General features: G+C 42.9%; 1 protein-coding gene across 1 annotated transcript; it reads left to right on the top strand.

Annotated features, from left to right (window-relative positions):
* Positions 1–1,229: 1,229 nt before the first annotated feature.
* On the top strand, positions 1,230–11,590 carry LOC138584510 (neurexophilin-1). Its single transcript, XM_069656765.1, has 2 exons — positions 1,230–1,313; positions 10,796–11,590. Exons 1-2 carry the CDS (start codon positions 1,230–1,232, stop codon positions 11,588–11,590), a joined length of 879 nt encoding a protein of 292 aa, XP_069512866.1.
* The last annotated feature ends 13,530 nt before the right edge of the window (positions 11,591–25,120 follow it).

Raw genomic sequence — 25,120 nt, 5'->3', positions numbered from 1 at the left:
ACTTAGGTTGAAAATCAGCGTACTGGCCCTTTAAATGGTGATTTTCCCTTCGTCTAACCCTGTCAGTGGCTTCAGGCATTAAAAATAACTATATAGAAATAACCACTCTTGTCTCTGATGGTCTGGTTTGATTCTGTAGCTCACATCAGAATTAATTTCCGTCTGTTTCATAACCAAAAAAAACTCCTCACAGGAGCTTTAAGGTGTATTTTTATTTTTGCTAAAAGCTGCTTTTTAAAGGGCCACTCCGTTTTACCTATCAGTGTCAGTGCAGCGAATAAGGAAAGGAGGATGTCTGAAATCTCCCTGTCAAAGATCTTAAAGGCTGCACCTAAAGTGTTGCAAAGATGTCAGACTGAGGACAGCCTCTGCATTTCTGCCTTTCTTTGTTGCTGTTTTTTTTTTTGTCCTGCACCTGTAGCAGACTGTGGATGGATGTGCAAACTACTCACCCCTTCTTGTCATGCCAATTGAGTATGTATGATTAGTTCAGCTCTCAGCCCGTAAAGAGCTTTTAAACGTCTTCCCTGGGTCTGGAAGAGCCTTGGCAGGATGTACTCAAATGCCGCCACTGAAAGCTGAAACTAATACTACCAGCCTTCTAATACATTGATTTAACACTTGAAAGCTTAAAGCGTAAACTACATGCCAACAAAAAGCGCCTAAACAAGACTAAATGTTTTTGTTTTGTAGTTAAAAGCAGGTTTTCGTCGGCACCTTCCCAACATGGCAGCTTTGTGCACCTGACTGTTTGTACAGCTGATGTAGAGGAGGGCATCAGCCACTAGATGTCAGCCCCTGACGATGCTGGAAGAAAAGTTGCTCCTCAAAAACTCTATAATGTGAACCTCTTTCTCCGCTCCCCCTTCTCCTCCCCCTTCCTCACTCACTCTATTTGTCTCTCCATCCCTCCCCCCACTCGTTCTCTCTCTCTGAACCTCAGAGCGCGCTATATAAAACGTCCCTCCACACTGACACTCAGATGTACAAACACCTCGGTTCCCAGCACAGCACCTCCAAACCTCAGAAAAGCAGCCATCCCACATTAAGACTCGTCTGAACATCCTGCCTGACCCTCCTGAATGAGCCTGAGAAGACTCATCTCTGCTTTCTCGCCTCAGGACCGCCTGCCTCACTCTTTATTTCTCCTCAAGTCCGGCAGCTGATAGCGGCTCAGTCAGAAGGAGGTTTCTTTTTCTCCCGGCTGAGAAGATCAAGGACGGCTTGACATGAGAGGAGACGCTCCACAAAGAAGAGGCATGAAGACCACATGTCTGCGGGCTGCTGCTCTGCTGCTGTCACTCATCTCTCTGGTGAGTTAAATGTCATTTTGATGTGACCTTTTGTTTGACGTTCCGATCATTTAACATCTCTGCAACACGTGTGATCAATGTTCGTCTGGTGGAAGGAATATCTGGGAATGTTTACAGACAGAAATATTTAATAGTTTCTGGTGATGCAGGGACAGCATTGTAAATTTAAGTCAGAATTGTTGCTGCAAATTCATGCAAACTGCAGGCTGATGCTGTAAAAGTGCGCCAATGTTGGTTTGTTATTTTTCAGACTCATTCTTCACGTGTTTGAAAAGAGTTAGAGGCTGTTTTTAAAGGTGTTGTCATTCAATTCCAGTCCTGTAATGAGAAATCTCACCTTCACGAGCCAGATTTGTAACCGCTGTATGCACCAGCACTTCACAAATCAACAAATGTAAGTGTGAACACAAGCGTCTCCAAATCCAAATCTGCATCTTGACAAATCCACGCCGCAAACAGTCCCGCTGAAATATCTCCCCCCATTCAACCTTTTGCATCTCCCCTCCTTTCTCCACATTTACAGACGCAGTTCAATGAGGATATATTTGACAGAGCGGTCGCACAGCAGCCTGAGCCCATTATGACAAACACACCAGAATGCTCCTAACTCAATGCCTTGACAGTTTGTGACAACCCAATTCCTTTAATCCTCGGATAGACAGTAACCCCTCACCCGCTGATAAATCTGTCAACAAAGCAATCAAAGGCGAACAGGAGCCACTCCTCTCTGCAACAAAAATTCCATAAACTTAATCCCTGCAAACTTGACTGGCCTTAAAAAGCTCCCGTGGTGTTATCTGTGTTTAATTTGCATAGTGATGGAAAGAAGTCAATTACTATTAATTATTCTCTACAACTTAATACCCATTATCGAATTGAATTCACCGTCTTGAAAACCATAAACTCAATTTCACAGCTGACTAAGCGCACTAATCATTTCACCCCCCCTCCGCTCTTTTTTTTACTTTACGGGGCCTCAGAAGGAAAACAAGGATTCTTCGATTTCAGCAGCAATAACATTAACTAACACGGACTCTCTTATTGTCACAAATAAAGACAGGCATTAATCATTCAGTATGGGCCTTATATGTCCAATAGCATTATGTTAGTGCGAGCTGATCTCGCAGCATCACTAGATGGGAGTGTGTTTTTTTCCAGACTGGGCTGCCAAATTGCTTCGCTATGCTTTAATGGGATGATCATAATTGTTTCGTACTCGGTGCATCCTAAGCTTTCGCCTGCAGCTCCTTCAACAGATTGACAGACCCATGGGAACCTCACAAACTTATTTTGGCCGCCTTTGAACCAAGTCGTGTGTGAAATAATATGATTATGCATTTTTCCTCTGGGTAAGTTGAAGAACTGGTGGCTACGTTTTTTTTTCTTCTTCCTCCCCCCACTCTCCTCCACCACCACCTCCTCCTCCCTCGTCTTCTTCTTCTTCTTCAAACTGCCCGGCTCTAATATCCCGCAGTCTGTCCGCGTACAGTATTTATCCTCCTCAGAAGTCATGGTGATAATTGTGCCCTGGCCCCTCAAAGCGCTGCAGCAGTGATAGGACTCGGCTCCATCCTCAGCCGCCTGTGATGTCTTGACACACTTTGTGATTTGTCATCATCTCTGACCCCCCTCAGGTAACACTTTGATATCAGTGGGAGAATATAGACCTAAACTCTTAGTGGGCGTCAAATGCCCTAAGTTGATCCATCAGCTCAGCGACGGGGGGACTTCATAAGGCGAGACAAGTTAAATTCACTGTAAACGACTATGACGACAATCATTCCCCAAGAGCCCAGTAGGAAAATTCTCTAAAAGACGGCATCAACACACTAAAGAGTCTTAAACTGGCTTCCTGCGTGGAGGAATATTTCCTTTTTACTGGCTCTGAGTTGAAGACATTTCTTGAACATCTTCTTGAGCGTCTTGTGGTAGAAATGCTTGTGATTCATGGCATCTCAAAGTCCTAAATTAGATTAAAATAAGCTTTCTGCTGGGAGTGGTGGAGCGAGACGTCAGATCTCACACCAGAAAGGTCACAGGTTTGATCCCACGACATGTCCTTGAGACAAACTCTCACCCCTTACAGCTCCTCACACTTTAAGCCTCTCTGAAGAGCATCACTTTAATACCTTACATATTAAAAAACTTTTAAAACATTAAAAGGACAACTAATTTACGAATCTCTGAATACTCTGAGCATCCAGTGAAGATTGCAAATCAGCCGTCAGCTCCCTCTCTATTCCAGCTCTGTTAAACCTGAACTGTCGCACTCACAAATCCTCCCCACACAGCAGTCAGAGCAGCCGCAGCATTCAGGTAAATGAAAACTGACACACACTCTTATTCTTCCTCGCAAGGTTTTTTTGTGTACAGCCCACCGCCGAGTCATCCGGCTCCTCCGGTGGTTCCATTAAAGGTGGAATTTGTTGGCTGTTCGGGGGTCCGGCCCATAGAATATCCTCCGAGCTCCCGAGGGAAGCCGGGGGTTGTTTATCTTCCTGTTTCAAAGAGCGGACGCCTGCGCCTTATCACAGCCTCGCCAAGAGTAGATAGCATTTATGTTTGTCCAACAGCCTGCATATACGCTGCATCTGGCAATCTGAGAGTCGTTTCCTAAAGGACTTGTGCATGCTGATGCTGTTTGTGTTATCTTGTCGAGGGATTCTGCCTCATACACCCAACCTGGGAATAATATTAACACACAGTTTAATGGGGTTTGCAGGGAGGGAGACTCCTACTTACACACTGCAGGGCAGGAAGTTTACAAATTCTGAGCCTTCTACATCTGATTGAGAGAAACGTTCGAATACCTTTGACTGGAGTTTAATATTTAAATTTTATTCTAATTTAATTTTTCTGACAACTTTAGGGAGGAAAACTAACTAACTAAACTAACTTCCTGTTAGTTTTCCTGGAATAATACTCCAACGATTTCTATGAGCAGAATTAGAAAGACATTCACAGAGAAGGCAGGGTCTAAATATACCGACAGGATATATAGCTGCTACACTGATGCCAAGGACAAAAAAAGGCGTATATTTTGGCCTCCTGTAGGAGCTATAATCAGCATTATTGCACTCCTTTTATGGTTTATGTCTCACTTCCTGGGTGTGGTTTCGCTCATATACCTGTTCAGTTGTTTGGCTGGCTTCAGACAAAGCGGGGGGAGAAGGGCTCTGATATTTTCTGTCGTCATGTCACGACGAGGTTTTCCTTTTTCATATTAGAATCTTTTGTTATATTTTAGTAAATAGACAGTTAAACACATCCGGACTTTGATATGTTTTTATGTACACAGTTTAAAGTCTCTTAGCGGTACAGTCTCTACACGTCCACTGATGGACGTTTCCATTCGTTCATCTCTAATTGTTTGTCTCTTATGAAGTGTAATTCTAAAGCGACATCTTTAACTTTTTTGTAATTTCTTTAAAGCTTGTAAAAGTATTTCATGGTGACAGAACATATGCCTAAAAGTGCAACAATCAGAGTTAATTCTTTTAACGTTCAAAAATTTTAGAGATTTTATGGACAGTGGATCGGCAGCGTGAGCGAACATCCGAACGACTGACATCACATTTTGATTCAAATGTTGGTTTCTTATCTCATTCCTCTGTTCCTGCTTTTTCTTGCACCATGTTTCTTTCCATACCAGCGATCCCCTTTGCACATCAAAAATACACTCTGAATGTTTAAAGTGCGATTATACATCCTCCAAAAAGTTTTAGATTTCCGGACAGGCCGCCATATTTTCCCAATAAGGCAGACTCTTGAACAAAAGTGAGTCTGAAAAGATAAGGCAGACAAAAAGCTAAATATTTCTTATTGTCAACCAACTCCAGGAAAAGATCAAACCCACACACCTCCTCAGGTCTGCTGTGTTTGTCGTACTTAACCTTGAGCTCCTACTGAAGACATGAATCTTTAAAAGCCAATCACTAAAACATGCTTTTATTTGTTCTTTAAAGGCTGAGTCATTTCCTAAAAATAGCTGGTCACTGTACTTTTTATCAAACGTGCCTCAAACAGGACTAAATTATTCATTTGTTAGGGACTACTTTTAGCGGTGGATTAAGACACTTTTTTGAGGACTGACTCAAAAGAAAAACACTGTTTGAGAAAATGGTGAAAGTGTTGATGTCTCTTTGTTTTTGGACACAATTTAAGTGCTGGGGCATAAAGGAGTAAGATATACAGTCTTATAAGGTGTACTCGTCTTTTTATGGTTTTTGTTGACATTAAATAAACTACAGAACATCAGCAGATTTATTCTTCATGAGTCTGATAATAGACTTTTATATTGTACAGATTAGAAAACTAATAGATGTCTGGTAAAATATCTCAAACACAGCTGCAGGATGACGTTTTCTATATACTAGATTTAATAAAGGAGCTTCTATCTGTTGTAAATATTATAAACGTTAACTCCCTGTGGTGTAACACACAGAATTATACAGTGACCCTCTTCCTAGTTCAGTTGATAGCAGAGTCGAACAGTAAACTCTGCTCCTTCGCGCCCCTGGGACTCTGATGGAGCACCAGAGGGAGGTCGGTGCGGCCTACGTCCACGGCCAGCAGAAGCGATGGAGCTGCTTCGCAATTCCAGAATTGTGTCGGCTACAAGTGATTTAGCACCAGGTTCTCCACAAACATGGGGAGCGAGACGTCGTGCAGGTCGCAACACTGTCCTGACTGCTGTCTATATTAAATCTAAATGTCCGTATTTGGGCAGAAACTAACTTATTTCATCTTAAATTAAGCAGCAGATCGTTTCCTTGATTAATATTTAAATGGTGTGGTCGATAAAATGCAGGAAAATTGTGCAACGTTTCTAATTTCCTAAAGCTCAAGTTGAGGCTTCAAAAGATGTCGGTTAAATGTAACCTGTTATCACAGAGGTCAAAGAAAATGCAGCGTCCCCTCACAGTTTATTTTTAACAATTAATGGATCATCAAAATAAATTATTTTTAGACTAATTGATTAACAAATAATTGTTTCAGCTACACATAATGCCTGACTGGATTGTGGTCCTTTAAAGTGGTATAAAGAAAAAGATTGGATACATTTTTATTCCGTTTTTTCCACAATTTTTCTTGAATTTTTGCTTTTTTCTTGTAAAATTCTGAATAGTTTTATTTATTTGTCGTCTCTGAAAAATATTTAATTCAAATAATCTGTTTAGATTAGTAGATCGCTCTTAGACTGATCCGCTCACAGATCATAACCAAATCCAACCTGACTGAGGGGTCACACGCAAAATAAGATGGGAACACTGCTGCAGTGCTGAAATTAAATTAATACAATAACAGTACAAATAAATAGAGCCTATAACGTGCAGAATAAATGTCATGTTTTTGTTGTGGGCAATAAAGTTCCTTCTTTAGGTGAGGTGTAATAAAACCTAATATTGACAAACCAATATCTGTTAAGCCCAAAGTTATCAAAGTGTGACTGTTGACCTTTACGCTGCCATGTTTGTTTTCCTCCCGCCCTTTATCCGACAGCACTTTTCTCTCTGCAGTATCTCTTTCGGGCACATTCATGCATCTTACACACACACACACTCGCACTCACACACACACACACAAACACTCTTTGTGCCTGCTTGCATGTTTGTGAAGCCGGCGAGAGGTAAATCTTGGCCCTCCGAGTGTTGGTGCAGTCAGTCGGGGTGTTCTGGATATAAACGTTGCTTTAGTCAGGACTGCCTCTGATCTGCCTAATCTCCCCGGGCTGGATTACAGGTTGGGCTTCTAATCCGTGAAGTGGGGTCTCTGTGAATGTGCCTCGGAGTGCTCTAATCCAGAGACTGTCAGGTGCTTTAGATGAAAGCTAATTGCGTGTCACAGTTTGGGGACCATAAATAACGGCGGTGACAACAGAGCCAGTTCGCACAACAAGGACTCGGGTCTGGTGATGACTGGGCACGCTGTGTAATTTTGATAATCTCGGAGGGAAATGGTGAAGAAATCCCTTTTGGAAAAAAAAAAATTGATTCCAGCGACACCTCCTCCAACAAAAGTATTCATAACAGGAAGTTGCAGAAAATTAAGGTGCTTTTCAAAACACACTGTAGAAGGAAATCTAATTTCCTGGCTGACAAAATGATAAAACTTGAACCAGCCGTGTCCTGAACCTGCCGGGATCTGCATTGTTCAGGAAATACTCTCCGTCTACAACTAAAAATGTAGAATCCACACACACACAGTCACTAATTAGCCTGACAGTCACTTAAACCGGCTCAAAGCGGTTTCCTAATATCCCTTGATCTGGTTCAGGACTCCATTGAGACTGAAACTCGGTTACAGAGAGGCTTCAGTAATTACTGCGCAAGAAAATCATACTCCACATGATCATTAGAGAGTGGAGCCTTATCACAACTCAGAATGGGAAAATTCATGAAAATAAGTGCGGATTACAGTTTGGATTACAGGTCAAAGGTCATGTAGAGACAAGTTATATATTTATTTTTATTTAACATATAGATTTTTAAGAGAGAAAGTGTCAGAAATCTATGTGAGCAAATCCTGTACGTGTTGAAAGGAAGTCTAGTATCTTTTCTTTCTTGAGCATACATTTTGACCTTGTAAATCTACTTCTTAAAATAGCTGCTGTATTATCCTATAAAACGCAGTTATTTTTACCGTTTTAAACAGACATAAGCCACTGAAACAAGCTTTAACCTTAAACATCATTAAACCAAAGTGTAAAGACTGAACCATAAAGTCATAATGGTCTTTACGGCTGCCTGGCCGGCAGTCTATAAGATGCTGTTTCACTGCTCCTTTTACATCCTAAGGAGCTTTATGCTGGACTATAATGGTGCCAATAAATCCTGCACAGGAAGCCTCCCTCATCCTCACCCTCACTTTATCTTTTCACAATTCATCACCAGCGAGGCAACATGACAGACTTTTGTTTCCAGCGATGAAAGACAAAAGGAGGTGTTCATTAATACAGTTTAACTGCCCCGCCGCGCACGGAAGCTGCATTAATTCATATTTCGCTTCACCTCGTCACTGCAAACATCCTACTTCCTTTTTATCTTTACAGGCAGTAAAGATTTGGCTTCTTCCAAATGTTTCCTGTAAATAGAAACGGCTTTGATTTGACTCCACGTTTCATGTTGCATTTAGAAAACGCTCGGGCGATGTTCCTTTATCCGGAGAGCGAGAGAGATGTAACAGCCACTCAGCCAAAGTCTCCACAATGCCACTAACGGTTCATCCGCATCAGGTCATTCATCATCGAGGCCTCTTCAAAACAACTGGAGGCCATCTTTTCAAAGTCCTTCACTCTGAAGTTCATAAAAGGAACGCATGCTTCAGAGAGAGATCACAACTCCCCAAACGCTTTAAACAGAGAGAGCTCCACACTCTCTGGGTTTCAGTGGCACAATGTCATTCAGTGGACTTTCTGAATGAGAGAGGACCTTATTTTCAGAGTATCGATCGCGGGGTGAAGGTACGAAATGTAAACGCTTCGACCAGATAGATCTGCTGTCACGTTCCTCGGCCCGGGTTTGGACGTCACTGTCACCGGCCTCCGTGGGGCGCGCGGGGAATCTTCGCTCTCTCATCTGTGTGATTGTTAGAGGAGAGACACAAAATGAATCATCAATCATCCATTCAGGCCACATTCAGCAGGTAATAGTCTGCTGTTGCATCACGTCTGCACCCGAGCAGCGCTTCATTCATCTCGATGTATGGCAGGAATACCCTTAATCTTGATTAAGACGCGCCGCGCACGACGTTTCACACACTGTACGAGTCGGTTACATCGTTAACACCGTTTGTTAAAGGTGCTGACATCCAGGTGTGTGGATAAATCCTCTCTTTTCTTCCTGTTTGAGTATTTTCTGCTTGTAGGATGACACACACCATCAACAGATTTGCACTCAGACGCAGCATGGGTCTAACCAAGGCTAAAGCCACGCAGAGCGATGACATTGGACTATCCTGTTCAATGCTTTTTTACAATATCTTTGCATGACAGTAAGTTCGTTTGTAGTTCCAGCCAATTAGCCGACAAATAATCTAACACCTCATGTCCGCACACTTTCTACCTTCCTGGATAAGGACAATGTTGACTCCTGCTTTGGCACTGAACACTGGCAAGAGAAGTGAAGATAAAGTAATTCCAAGGAACAATGGTCCAAGAAAGCACAATCCTCTGATTTTCTGGAGTCTTTGATTTAGAAGAAGTTCCTAGAATTAGTTTTGATTACAGAAAATGCTTTCAATAATAGCCCCTCAAATATCCATCTAAAAATAGTTTGTCAATTATAACTCACCTGGTGTTTTACCAGATGTGCTTGCATCCAAGATTTATTCGAGATTAACCGACAACTCTCTAAACCTTTGTCCGATTGCAACAACATTCTAACTTCAAACACACATACAGCTCTGAATAAAATGCACAGGCCGATCTAAATGTTCCTTAAATCAGCATCTCTCTCTTCACGTCACGGTTCAGCCCAGTCCAGATGTGAACCACACTGAAAACCTCCAAGAGGGAGATGGACGGTCACAAGCCATCGAACAAAGCTGAGCTGCTCTGAGAGCGGCCGAACGTCACCCAGCAGCACTGAGACAGACTGGAGGAGAGCATGCAGAGAGGCATGAAAGCTGTGATTAAAAACAAGGTTATTGTACCAGATATTGATCTGTGAACTCTTCCTGAGTTAAAACATTAGTATTCTGTTGTTTAAACATCAACATGTTTCTTTGCATTAGTCAGGCTCTGAAAAACATTTAGCATCTTTTGGTTTCTTAACCAGTCGTCAGTTTCTGCAAGTCAAAGACCTCAATGAGAATATTTGATTTGGAAGAAGCCGAATCGTGTTTACAATAAAACAAAAGTTCATTTTACACAAACACAAACCTATAAAAAGTAGAACCAGAGAAAAACAGATTTTGGCAGAGGTCATGTTTTCCGGAGCTGGTAGGGAGTTCACCCTTAGCTGCTGTTTTATCAACATGACCTGAACCTAAACAGAAGTCTTCTTTCTTCATGCTTTATCACACGTAGCAGCAACACGCAGGCTGCAGCGTGTGCCTACATTGTGCTAGGATCTCCAGTGAGACGCTGCAGAACAAATCAATGCATGCAATCGTTCTTCAGTCGTTCCTGCATTCCTATGTTGGGCGTGTTTTGGTAAGAAGACGTTGTATGTTAAGTCGTAATTCCCACGGCCACTTTGTCATCGAAACAAATAAATGTGTTGTTGGGCGTTTGGTGAAACAACTGAAGCTGTCTTTGGAGGAGAGGTTGATTTAAAGGGACATAAGTCACTTTGCATATCTCCTCATTAAAGCTGTAATATTCCCAAACACAATTTGTGTGTTCTCATGTCTTTTAGAACAATTTGATGCAGTTCTAGATACCGGAGCAGATTAGAGATAATGTAGAGATATTTTATGCAGCCTGATTGGAGGTACGAACCCCGTGATTGAATTGCTTTATTTTTTCTGTGTTCTCGCAGGTTACGAGTGCGGATTCACCAAGTTCAGGAAATTCAGACGTGAGAGAGAGCTCCAAGGCCAAAGTGAAAACCTACTGGAGTGAAAGCAGCAAGGCCTTGTCCATCAGCCGCCTGCTGTCTCAGACCCTCTACGACAAGGAGAACTTCACGTCTCTGGATCTGAACTACGACGACACGGACTCGTTCTCTAAGCGGGAGCAGTGGAGCTGGCTTTACAACGCTTCGAACCCCCGCGACCCTCGATCCAGGACAAAACGGAGGCCCATCGTCAAGACCGGTAAGTTCAAGAAGATGTTCGGCTGGGGCGACTTCCACTCCAACATCAAGACGGTGAAGCTCAACCTTCTCATCACTGGGAAAATCGTGGATCACGGGAACGGGACGTTCAGCGTCTACTTCCGCCACAACTCCACCGGTCAGGGCAACGTGTCCGTGGGACTCGTGCCGCCGACGAAAGCCGTGGAGTTTCAAGTCCACCAGCCGCACCAGCAGTTCCATCACCATCACCACCAGCAGCAGCAGACGGCTCTGGAGACGAAGGACACCAAGCTGTTCAACTGCAGGGTGGAGTACGAGAAGGTGGAGAAGGGCACCAGGAACTCGCTGTGTGCCCACGACCCCTCGCAGAGCTGCCCGCAGGAGCAGACGCAGAGCCACGTGTCTTGGCTGTGCTCCAAGCCCTTCAAAGTCATCTGCATCTTCATCACCTTCTACAGCACCGACTACAAGCTGGTGCAGAAGGTGTGTCCAGACTACAACTACCACAGCGACACCCCCTACCTCCCCACCGGGTGATCACGTGACCAGACGAGGAAGTGGGGGGAAAAAAAGGGACGCAGAGACGAGCGTTCGGGTCCTGAGCGGGGTCAGATTATTTGAATGAAAATGGAGTCAGGACACTTCAGACTTGAGATGTTGACAGGCATTATTACAGCTAACATTTCCTTAACGCAAGACTGAAATTGCTCCAACGAACAGACCTACCCTGAGGTCGTTATGAGAGCATTTAGGGAAGCATTTATAGGCCTGCAATCCTCATATTATATGCATAGCTGCCTGCCTGCTTACATCGAAAGGAAATTCTCAAGCCAACCGTAAAAATATGCTGATTGTATTTATGTAAATATTATGGATTCTACACAAAGACCAGAAAACAATTTTATTAATGTTTTCTCCTGCTAATTTAGTTGTTTACGTTGATAGTGTGTTTCCGTCTCAATCATGCTTTCTGTCTCTTCCAATCAGTCTCTGGTAATCATGGCAACCACGTAAATGTCAATGCAAATAAGAAGAATCTGTCAGTATGCATTAGAGGGCATAATGGGAAACGCAAACATATTTTGAGTGGTGTTGTTTTCTGCAGTGTGATTGTTAGAGTGAATATACCTCTCTGATGTCGTCGTTGGGATCTCGTCCATGTCCGTGCATGAACCGAATGTGGTAAACAACTGAATAACGTCCATCTATATTTTTGTGTTATTGCGGCTGTCAGAAATAATCTCCATCAAGCCCCAGAAGAAGAAAAAAAAAAAGTACTTGTGTTGTGTGTTTGCAGTTTTAGGGCCATAGGTGCTGCGCAGTAATCGGCACCAGTGGGGGGCTCCCATCAGATCACATATGAGCAAGTCTGTGGGCAAAAAATGAATAAAACTTGCCGAGGATCATTTCTGCACAGCTCCTTTAAAAAACAATCAAACGTACCTGTCTGTGCTTTAATTCGGCTGTTGTCTCAGTCCCGCATTTCCATTTTATCTCCAGTTTTTATGACTTACAACAACATCAGTACATTAACTTTCAACCCCAGCATCGCTTACATGACAAGCAGCCTTTAGTAAAAAGTGTCAGAGCCACAGTGCCCCCGCAGTTTCCAAAAATAACACCGGAATAATCAGTTGTACAGAAAAGTGCTTGATAATGAGAAACAAAACAAGGTCAAAAGTGTATGAAAGTGTTTAAAAAATAGATATTAGAAGACGCAGAAGAGAGGAAGTGAGGATGGCTTCAAAGGCTGAGACAGAACAAACACCGCGGTGTAATGTGAGATGTTGTAATATGTGGATTCCTGCTCCAGGAAAGACAGGACATACATTAAACAGCAGGTGCTAATCACACTTTCCACCTATGAAGCGTTCACACCTCTGGTTGTCAAAAGAAATAAAAAATAAAAATCCTGGATGAGACTAACTCTGGCTGTTAATGATATTGGATGTTCCAATTGGCTATTAAACCTTCATTACACAAATTGGGAGCCAGTGGCTGCATGTGAAGCATTTAGAGGAAATGAACACAGTGTAAGTGGGAGCTCTGCAGAGTCAACACCATAGAAAGAATGAATTAAAGTGCTGATGGAAACCTGTAAAAAAAAAAAGCACAAATGTGCACCTTGGGGCGCAATCACTGCTGTCTATTTAAATTCAGTGCAGTTTGCGTCGGTATACGCGACACAGTAACTGCTAATGGCAGCCTGGACGACATCCAATATGCCAACATGGGGTGTGTTTTGTGACAAGGCAGGCCAAAGAATAGAGGTCCGCCTGTGGGATGAGTGAGCATAAAGAGGAATTTATGATGTGGAGGAACAAGGCTGGCAGAAATCACTGCGAGCACCTGACTCGTAAATTGAGAGCATGTTTCTGTCAGCGAGAAGAAGGAATGACTAATGTCTCAGATTGCTGTTTGGGCCAGTTCTTTCATCTCAATAAAGTGACTTTGATATCTCTCCACCCCTACCCAAATGTGCCAGGGACAGTTTGTTCAGCATCAAAGAATTAAAGCAGCACTCTGCCGAGACAATGCAGCCTCATTATGCACGTAATCTTACAAGTGTAAACAGTCTGGCACACAAGTGTTTGGTGTGAGAGCCGCGGAGAGATGGAGCTGCGCCCTGACTGATGTCGTCTGGGGGGCGATGCAGTGTGTTATTCTGTGTGCTGATTAAGGCCAAATCAACAGTGACCATATGAATTACATCTCTGTTCAGTAATCTAACTCAAAGCTGCAGATGTATTTTGCTTGTTGTGTTTATTTCAAAGATCCTCTATAACAAAGATGACCCATTAGAAGATACGCAGATGTAAGGGTAAACACTTCCTGTCTCCTAAGTAGGCATGGCATCTTTTCCCCCATCAATACAGTCGAATAGTGGCAACAATATCAGTATTTTAAGCAACAAAACACACTTTATAAACCTGATTCGTGGTTTTAAGTCCTTTTAAAATTATGTTGGGAGGAGACATCAGCAGCACCAACAGAAAAAGCTGATATGTGTGTTAGCGAGAGTGTGACAGGAGACGAGTTTGAACAAATTTTCTCCTGATTTGGGACAAAATGTTGTAAGATATGTGACCTTGTGAAAAAAAGGGGTTCAATGTTTGTGATGGTGGGGTCAAGGGGTCGGGGCAGTGACTAAATCCATGTGAGACAGATAAAGGAAATGCCCCTGAATGAGCCGTCAGCGTCCCGCACAGTCTCTCCTCTACGTAACGTTTTAACGTCTTCCAGCTCTTTGTTTCGGTTTAACTTGCGTCGACTCTTCCGTTTTGATTTGCTCTCATCAGAATCGTTACCAGCAGTAGGAACAGGCTGAATTCTTTCCACAGAAGAAACGTCAGATAAATCCGCCGCACGCTCCCTGCTCAGCCCCAAACAGCAGACAGACTCGGTTAGAGACCACCTGGAGAGCGTTTAGCAGCTAAAGAGAAAAATGCTTCCCTCAGGAGTTGGTAGGAAGCAAGTCAGCACGAACATTTAACTATTATTCAGCTGGTGGCGCCGAATAAATACTGTAGACACATTTCTTTGTGTCTACTGGAAGTGTAAATAAAAAAGACATACGCCATACTGACGTTATGAGCCCTATATTTGTCAGTGTTGTGTTTACGGCCTGTTTCCGAACAAATCAATGCATTTAAAATCTAAATATTCGTGCAAATATTTCACCTTTTTACAAAGTAATAAAGAACATTACTGTTTTAAAATCTTTAGCATGTGGAAATATTAATAACTTAGCAGTTAAGTCTGGTATTAGTCCCTTTATTAAAACATCTTCCAGCGTTTTGGGGAATGGCAGCGGTTTTAAGGTCATGTTTTCCTTCTTGCAGCACGAGAGCTAATCTTCTGTTAACTTTCAGCTCACTGATTATACCTTTAACAAAACTTAATGAAGTGATTAAACATAGGAGACGTAGAAAGTACAGTTTTATAATTAAAATGTCGGGAAAATAGCTTTTTCAGGAATTAAATTCAACCCAATCTCGCCAATCTAATAACTAAAATTCAGCAGCAAATCTGTTTCCTGGAAACTAATTTGCACACGCTGAAGATGGGGGGTTCTTTTAACTCCTCTTAAAAGCCAACACTTCTTAAATTATGCTAATTTCAAAGCACAATTTCACCCGGCAACATGAAAAACTCGCCGTTTCCTCAGAGAGAGCGTCCGTTTAACGAGCTCTGTGCGGGTGAATGAAACCGGCTGCATTGCACCCCGGCAGTGTTTGGACGTCTAAGTTATCTTTGGGCGCAGATCTCCTCCCTCGGTTCAGTTGTCCTGGGCCGGAGCCATCCATGCTTGCCGTCTTTCCCCTAGCTCGCCCACAATCCCTGATTAATGTGGTCTGGGCGGGAGCTGTCAGAAATGGCAGAGAGAATCATGGGATTTCTCCTTCAGAGTCCCAATGACACCCAGCAGCTGCAGGAGTAAACAGATGACTAACCACTGGCCTTTTGGCAGCCTGTGGAGATTCACACGGAGGGAGGGCTGCGAACGTAGCTTTGACATTTAGGTGGATTAGAAAGTTCTCGGGTTCTGCTCTCGTGGTGTCAGAGGTGGTTGGCATAGTAATTATTTGCGTCTTGGTTTTTCTTCTGCTTGACCCCCAACCGCAGCGAAACGTAGAGCCTTATTTTTCCCACTTAAAGACGTTTGTTTGAATAAAATGTCTCTGCAACCTCATTCATAAACAAATCACATTGTATTTGCTACAGGAGGAAAAAAGGTGTCTTATTTTGAAAAAAAGAAGCAACAACCACTTGTTATTTCAGACCACGGAGCTGCTGCAGACTTCATTTCAGATGTGGAAGTGTTCCTGGGGCACAGTGTTGTGTGAGGTATTGACATATTAAAGGCTGTATCAGACAATGGCTGCTGTGTTTTTTCTGTGTTTTTTTTTTAAAATCACAAATAAATTACTCTCCTCAAAACACCATTACTCCTCCGGAAATGAAAACTCACTCATTGTGAATGTCTCATATCAGGTAAAAACTGGAGAGAATTAATTAACCTTTGTCATTTTAATTGCTTTAGTGACAGCTGTCCTTTGGTGCCGGTGCTATCCTAATGCACATACTGTGGGCTTGTCAATTACTTTCCCAGTGAATAGATTAAAACGCCACAGAGGATAGAGTCATTTCATTAGTCAGACTTAATGCCCCCCAGACATAACCAGGTACGAACACTTCACTCTAAATATGCAGGAAAATGAACAATACTATTAAGCCCACATGAATCGAGTGAATTGTGGAAACATGAAATTAAGTTTACGCTCTATTTAACTCCGTCCCGCTGCTTATATTACATTTGTTACACACATTTTTTCTTTGGAAGCTTCTGGAAATTAGGAATATTTGGAGGCTTTAATAAAAGGTCTGAACTGCAGGGCACCTGTGTGTGCAGCTAATTGCTCTAATCGGTGTTAGCATCGTAACGCCGTCAGCGGATAACGGCTGACAGCAGCAACTGTCTAATTCTCCCGTTTCTGCTGTTAGCACATCTCTGATCTAGTGCTCCTCGGCTCATCATGAATCTGAAGGAAATTAGGCCGCTCTCAAATATGTGTCAGCTGGATGTCTCGGCTGCTTTCAACACCAGGCGCACGCGTCTTGGCTCTTCACCACATTGTGTGAAGACAAGAGGCGTTTTCACTTCCTATCAGGCTGCTAAGCCCCATTTCTCCACAGACGCAGAGGATCTGACACTCGTCAATGCGGAGAATGAGGAACACTGTTATCTAATTACACTGAATTTAACAGAGACATAACTTAAATTGTTGATCTTACAGAATCACAACAGGGAAAATAAGAGAAGAGAAAGCAACAGTTTGAGATGCAGACGACGCTGCAGCTCAAACTGTTGTGTCTGTCTGCTGCATTCCTTCACTCTAAATCCTCCATGATTGGGGCACTATCGTGCACACAGAGTATCGGGTTAGCTTTGCCTGTGGGTAGAAAACCATTGTGTCATCAATAAAACCAAGACAATGGATTACTGTGTCCCCGTCTTCTTTGATTCTTTCTATATTACTGCTGGTTATTCACAAAAGAAATGTTACACTCGAATTAATTTGTGTCAGTTTTGAAGTGAAAGCTTATTTTAGTTTAGGTACATAACCCCACAGTATGTACAAATGTAAACAAACAGTTGTATTCTGGGAACTCTCTAAAGTTATCCTAGTATTTCATCAGCTCTGCAGTGACTCCAGCTGCAATTTAAGATTATTTCATCATTGATTAATCTGCCTATTATTGCGTGCCCGTAACAATTTCCCAGAGCCCTAAGTGACGTCTTTAAAGCCCCCTCCAGTGAATGTTTAACCTTGTAAACATCTCCATGTGGTGTTCTTCATGTGGTACGAGACATATCAGGGACAACATCAGCAGTCATCTCCACGGCTGGGCCTGTCTGCTTTTAAACTGCAGTGTACCAAGGACAGGCTGAACAACACGTTTTCAGATTGGCAGGTTTGAGACGTCACAAACCTAAGGAGCCAATCCTGTTAATGGACGGGGTGAAGCCATGCATATAATCATGTGTAACCTATGGCAACCACTTCGGTGATGTGCGAGCCAGCTGTAACCGTCATTGTCTTTTCTGCAAACTCACTACTGACTGCTAACGTTAACGTTACTACTACTGATTACTACATTTCAAGCTAGTTAAGTTAACAAGTTGCCACCAAATGATGGCAGAGAAAAGTTTTGTTTTTGTGACGGAGGGGGCGGTTGGAAATTTGCATAGTGGGCGGGGCCTATGCAGAATCGGGAATTGTTAATGAGGGAGAGGGAGGAGATGCCTTGGGAGGATTTTTACAGAAAAAATATATCAGACACAATTTATTATTTCAAGCCGAGCATTTTATACGTCTTAAAGCATGACTGGAGCTGGGCTATAAACTTCCTCTGTTGTCCAACCAACAGTAAAACACCCAAAGACGCTTCATTTACTTTAACAATTGATAATGTCGTGCAGCTAATCCTGGCTTTTAAGGAGCTTAAAAAACACGTTTTAAACTATTAATTGATTGAAGTAGCAGGCAAACAAATTTCTCCGATTGACTAAACAATTAATCTAGTAATTGTTGCAATAAACTATTGACCAAAGCGCATGATGTAGCATATATTTGTCATTAAATGCGTTTAAACATGATGTTCATTAACCTGTTGACAGACTGAAAGAAGGTGTTTGATCATCAGTTTCTTTAATGACGCTGAAACAAACTTGTATTTTCATTAGGACTTCATTTGTTGTTAATTAATTGTTTAGTCTGAATCAGAATCTAATTCCAGAATCTAATTGGGAAAAATGAGTTTACAAGTTGTCAGAGCCCGAGGTGGATAGCAGAAGATTGTCGGAAGCTGAGACTACTGAATGTTTGGCTTTTTTACACGACTGAATCGGTTATAAAAAGTTAAAAACTATTACGCCCCACCGTAAGGCGGCCCTATGGGGCTAACAGCTATTCCCATACACGGGATTTATTCAAGGATAATCAAGCAACCAAATAATTACCTGAAGACCAACACAATCAACAACACAACTCCCTGCTGAGAGGCAGAACCACAGCAGCCCCCGCTCCAGAAGCCTCTGTCTTCAGATGTCACGACCACGATCACGATTAGAGCACGAACCAAGACACAACAGAACAAACTATAAATTGTAAAGAAAAAGAGAGGTACTAGGTGCTCACGGTAGCAAGTTGTTAAACTCCAGGTGAATGCCAGGTGCTCATGAAGGCTGAAAAGTTAACTGTCAAGGGAGGGAAGCCACTGGGCTTTCTTCGGGCACACTCGCACCGACCCGAGGATTTAGTTTAAAACGTCTTTATTGAATCAGGAGCATCTCTCGTAAGAAACATCAAGATTACAGGAGGAAACGCCGACCGGTTTCGAGCCAAATCTTGTCAGTTTGGTTTATAAAGTCCAAGTTTACAAATTTGCATCGAAAGCTTCTCAGTCAGTTCAGCATACAAAACCTCTGTCCTCAAACCTTTAATTCAGGACGTGCAGCAGAGGAGAGATCCCTCTTCCTCTGGGGAAACGGACTCATCACGGATCATGCAAAATAAATGTACATAAAAAAAAAATCTAACAAAAGTGGGAAACATTTTTGGCTGACCGCCGGGGTCAGGGTGAGTGAGTGAGTGAGTGAGTGAGTGAGTGAGTGACGGTACTTTCACAGCCGTAGAGAGAGAGAGTTGCGACACTGCAATGGCGGATCATGGAGCATATTGGACCTCCACCGACGCGACCCTCTGTCTATACGGCTCTGGATACTTTGCTTGGGGAGTAAGCAGGGCTGCTCCTCCGCTGTCCTCACCTACGTCCGCAGCGTGCACCTGCTTTCATACACGTTGTCATCGGCCTCATGAGGACAGGCCTTGTAACACATTGCCCACAAAAGCGCACATTGACCTGCTGTGGTCAGCCACATACGAGGTTTTGTTGTTAAGTTTGAGCTTCTCACGTATGAACATGTGTTGCTTCTCACTGTTTCATATCGTCCTAAATTGAATATCTTAAAGGAGCAGTGAGTGGTGTTTATGTCCCGGGAGGCTTTGTTCAGTACTCTGACCTTTCATGCACCAAACAATAAATCAAATCATAATTAGAAAATTAATTGCTTATTAAAATAATAATTAAATCCAGCCTTAAATAAATTAGATTTTACTGTAAAGGAGGAGATAGGGGCCATAACGCGCTACAGTTTTATGTACATATCTGTGGTTCATACTTCAGACAGCAGCATGAACGTTAAGAAGACATAAATGCAGAAATTTTCTGCCTCTGAGAGAAGAAACTTAAAGTAATTTGTTGATTAGGACGTTTTAATGGTCTGTTGACTGCAGCCACTAACTTGTTAATTCATCGCAGCTTCCTCATTCTAAGGAGAGGAAGCTTTATCAAACCAGACACAAGCATTGATGTCAAAGATGTGTTTGCTTTTCAGAAATGACACGAGATATAAGAGGATTACATGGCTCATGAATACGGCCGTCTCTATCCTCTGATTTATCACTTTTTTTCTGCTATCAGAAATCCTCATCTTCATCCATAACAGGCCGCCGCACCACACAAAGGATGCCGTTCTCCAGCCTGAACAGCTCAGATTTAATTTCAGTTAAGAGAGGGAGAAAAGTTGAATGTCGTCTGAATATGATGGTGTGTGTTTGTGTGTGTGTTTGTGTGTGTGTTTGTGTGTGTTGGCGCTAACCGCTCAACAATTAGGCTGGTTCACAGAGAGAGGGAGCAACTGGTTGAGTTTCTGTTTCCATGACGCTGTCGGTGAACGTTTAGTGAAACAGCAGCAGGGGGAGGTGATGATGACTGAATACCACCTTGTCAAAAAATACAGAGCTAGGTGATTCTATTTATACAAGACAAATAACAGCGATACTTTCCTCCGTCATTTACATCTTCAGAAAGGGGCAGGGGAAAATCACAAAGGCATCAAAATCCACCACAACACCTGGGTACGTTTCAGCGCTTTGTAGTCCTGTACAAAAAGCTGTCTACATGATGAGTGGACCATTTTCCCATGTCATAGTCTAAATATATAGTACACTTTTCCTTCACCGTCCTGCCTCTGAAGCGGGCGGGCAGCTAAAACAATCAGGGGCCAGGCCGGGTGCTTCGTTTGCCATTGATTTATATCTTAAACAACCTCTCCTGGTGCTTCCACTGCTAAAGGTGAGACGCACCGCCAGTGTTTGTGACAGAGATGGACTAGGCGCGGTGGCAAGAGAGAGAGGGATGATGCGGTTTTAAAAAATGCATCACCATTAAATCAAAGAGTAACCTTGAGCGAGTTCAGGCCGGTGCCAGCTCGGTGACACGCTCTGCCCTCGGCGCTCGGTGCCACGGAGCATGCCAAGCAGCGGGGAGACGGGGCTGTAACGCTCTGGTACAGGTTAGGAGAGGGTCCGCATCCTCGCTGACCAAGGGCACTCACACTGATATTTAGTCCAAGTTAGAGCTCAACATGTTGTAGATGTATTAATGTAGTCTGAGGGACGGGGATGTCCTTGCAAACTGGAGTGGAAAAGTTCCCATCTGTGTAAATCAGTTGGACTGGTCAAAAAAAGTGTGCACAGATGCTGCAGAGCAAGAAAGCACTGCTTCAGCATGAGACTCTGCACCTGATGTTTAACTAAAAACCTGCTCTGACCTTTCCTCTCCCTCTCTCTTGTACTTTTGCTTCTCCTTGTCAAATTAGACGTATAAGCAGAGAGTTTTTGCTTATATTAGAGTAAAAAATACACTCATAATGAGATGTGTGAATACTAGATTACTTTTATTATCCTCGTTTGCTGCAAACTCCCCGAGCTGTTACACGCAGAGCTAAGAAAGAAATAGAGTGTAGCCTTGAGAAGAAAGAGTTAAAGCCCATAAGGTGGGCTCAAACACTGATATTTTGTCCGAGTTAGAGCTCAACATCTTGTCGGTGTATGAATGTGGTCTGAGGGACGGGGATGTCCTTGCAAACTGCCTCAGAAAAGTCGACAAAAGTATAAAAGAAATCTGTGTAAATCACTCTGAGCGTGTGCACAGATGCTGCAGAGCAACAAACCACGGCTTCAACACAAGTGACTCTGCAGCTGATGTTTAACTAAAAACCTGCTCTGACCTTTCCTCTCGGCCTCTCTTGTAATTTTGCTTGGATATCAAATTAAAGAAATGAGAGTAAAAAAAGCGCCCTCATAATGAGATTTGTGAATACTCGACTACTTTCGCTATTCTTGTTTGCTGCAAGACGCCAAACTCCCCGAGCTGCAGAGCTGACTAAGAAAGAAATAGAGTGTAGCCTTGAGAAGGAAGAATCAAACCCCACCAGGTACAGGCAGGCTGCTGGTGCAGGGGAGAGGGTCCAGATCCTCGCTGAACAAGAGCACAAACACTGATATTAAAGTAAGAGCTCAACATGTTATAAAAGAGGAAAAGACGGGGATGTCCTTGCAAACTGCATCAAAAAAACTGATCAAAAGATGTGTGCAAAAATGCTGCAGAGCAACAAACCACTGCTTCAACATAAGCAACTCTGTACCTGATGTTTAACCCTGCTCTGACCTTTCCTCTCGGTCTCTATTGTAATTTGGCTTATATGTCACATTAAGAAATTAGAGTAAAAAACAAGCTTATAGTCTCAGAGCTATTACACGGCTTTAAGCAGAGCTGACGAACAAAGCGTTGGAGTGTAGCCTCGAACAGGAAGAATTAAACCCCACCAGTTGCTCTGGTGCAGGTTAGGCCACTGGTGCGGGGGAGAGCAAGAGCACAAACAAGTTGGAGCTCAACATGTTGAAGATAGGGACGTCCTTGTGAACTGCATCAGAAAAGTTATAACCCTCCTACCTGATGTTCAACTAAAAACCGAGTCTGACCTTTCTCTTTGTCTCCCTTGTAATTTTGCTTATATGTCGAATGAGAAGAATGCAACGTTTTTGGGGTAAAAAAAAAAGCATCCATAATGGGAAATATGAATACGAGATGACTTTTATTATTCTTGTTTGCTGCGAGACAAACCTCGAGCTATTACAAGTGTTTCAGCAGAGCCGACGAGGAAAGCATTAGAGTGTAGCCTCGAGCAGGAAGAATTAAACCCCACCGGCGCTTCAGCTACAACAGCTGAACTTTACATATTACTAGTTTATGTAGATTACTAAATCAAGGTACTGCACTAATTTACGCTTTTTAATAAGGCACTAAAGCCTCAGAGGAAGTTCGTTTTATTGAGAGGACTGGTAGACCCATGAAAGTGCCCATATTCTCAGTAAATAATGCCCTCTGGGCTGCTATGGTAAACATTAAATAGGTAGCGGTGCATGTGGACTAGTGTGCAGCAAAAAATACCTTGCAAGAAACATCCCTTTAGATGAGATTTCTGGGCAGAAGCTATCTGCGGTATATAACTTATTTTTAAATCTAACTTCCTCCACTTCTCTCACATTCATTGAGACATGTCATCCATCTATCTGGGCCTCCGGCTGCAGTAGTTCCTCGACCATGAGTGGCTGCTGCAGCGGGGCTGTATTTCAGCATGTTGAAGTGCATGGAGAATTCCCATGAAGGGTAAGGGATTATGGATTTTGGCCTCTAAGCTGCCTGGATGCCCAGTGAGGATGTCTCTGAGCGTAGTAATCTTCAAACAGCACGCAGAGTGATGAGTGGGCACTGAGGAGTTCTACTCAGGATCTAAATGTGTTCCAGCAAGTTACTGGAGAGAGAGAGAGAGAGAGAGAGCGAGAGAGAGAGAGAGAGAGAGAGAGGGAGAGAAAGAGAGAGAGAGAGAGAGAAAACACCATTTGGTGCAGAAATGGAAAGGATCGACTCAGTGGCTCCTCCAGGCAAGAGACACTTTTGATCCTGTGACCTGTTTTGAGCTATAGTCTGTGTCGAAAACTCGCGCCGAGCAAGGGATCATATTGGAGTGGTGCGAATGTAAATGTCATGGTTCCCCATCAGCACACATAACTGCTGATGGAAAAAGTCAATTGAGCAATTTTTGGGGTCAGGTCGGGCGCTCTCGGGGGGCTGCAAACCTTCATAATGAGGGCACGCTCAAGACTGGTTTAGACTGTGTCCCAGAAAACAGGGCGACATGTGTTGGTCAGCTGGCGCGCAGATGAAGACGGCAGAGCATGAAAGAAGTGTCTCAGAAATAAGAAGAAAATCTCAATGAGCTCACGAGCAGAGACAGGAAATGTCGGAGAAAATTAGCAGCGACACAACGATCAATATCGAAAGGAATTTCTCTGACTGATTGAATTAAACCCCCAACAGCATCACTTAATTTAAGGCCTGATTGTTCTCCTGTCTTCTTTAAGTGAAGTCAAATTGCTGCGATACCATCTCGGCCAGAAGATAAGGTAAGTGCAGGAGGAGGATCAGATGGGATGAAGGACACCCGTCTTTATGGAGATTGTATCCTCTCCTTAAGAGGTCTATCTGCTCGTAAGAAGAGCCTTGAGATGATGTCAGAGGTCAGGGTTTGGAAGGGCGCCGAGGCACGCTGGAGAACTTCCTTTGGGATGTCACACCGCTTCATGCCTATAAAGATGCAAAATAACCTAATAAACACAACCTGCTTGTTTCCATATAGCATAGAGGATGAAAGGTGCTGTTTATGTGCAGGGAGTGACCTCAGGGTGCTCCAGGATCAAAAGGTGCATCGTTCCTTTGGTGATAATCTAATTACGTCTGCAAAGCTGTAGATGAAACACTTCATCCAAATATAAATCCATGATGTAGTGGTTAAACGTTCGTCTGTGTGCTGATCTGTAACGTTGTCTGAGCGGTATGCGGCACACACACACACACACACACACACACACACACACACACACACACACACACACACACACACACACACCCTGCGAGTGTGCTGCACGAATACTGTCCAAGGCAGCAAACAGGTACATCAATTTGGAGCATGACAAGAAATTCCCTTTAGGTGACAACAAAATGTACATGCTATTAGATCAGCTGCGCTATAGTGTGATGAAATAAATTGAAGCCAACAGATGAAAGCTCGGGGCCCCAAACCAGGAGAGGGAAGACTATTAAAGGTGCACGGCCCGTCTTTTATGTTACACTGCCATCCTTTGGACACAAGAGGAACTGAACACTGGAGGAGGTTTCATGTGCAGAGGGATGGTCTGCAGAGAGACTGTAGAGAGGCGGCAGACCATGAACACAAATATTAGGTAGTTTACACAGTGTCAGAGGAGGTATTTATATGTTTTACTTAAGTACTAATACCACACTTTAATACTTCTCTATTACAGGTAACCTGCACTGAAAGTGGTTTGCAGCTTTAAGCAGGAAAATGTGCTGAAATAAAGAAAAGAAAAATCAATTAATGCAGAAAATGTTCCCTGTGACTTTGATACGATTGTGTAAAACAGAATTTTACTGTTATAATTAATAGAGTTGAAGCTAAATTTGATTATCAAGGATTAATTTGCTTATTATTTGCTTCATTTTTTAATTTAATTGTTCCTAAAATAGAGAAAAATGCAGCCACAGCGACCAAGAACCCCAAATGATTTTAACTCT

This window comes from Semicossyphus pulcher, unplaced genomic scaffold (genome assembly GCF_022749685.1).
Source record: "Semicossyphus pulcher isolate SPU_LCO1_2020_fin unplaced genomic scaffold, fSemPul1.0.p SCAF_9, whole genome shotgun sequence".
In the NCBI taxonomy this organism is placed as follows: domain Eukaryota; kingdom Metazoa; phylum Chordata; class Actinopteri; order Labriformes; family Labridae; genus Semicossyphus; species Semicossyphus pulcher.
This window is presented reverse-complemented; position numbering and strand designations above follow the sequence as displayed.

What these genes read in the sequence shown, in the direction of transcription:
- LOC138584510 (XM_069656765.1), top strand. Translation starts at nt 1,230, where the DNA reads ATGAGAGGAGACGCTCCACAAAGAAGAGGCATGAAGACCACATGTCTG. An exon ending in TGCTGTCACTCATCTCTCTG is followed by an intron (nt 1,314 to 10,795) that starts GTGAGTTAAATG and finishes GTGTTCTCGCAG; the next exon opens with GTTACGAGTGCGGATTCACC.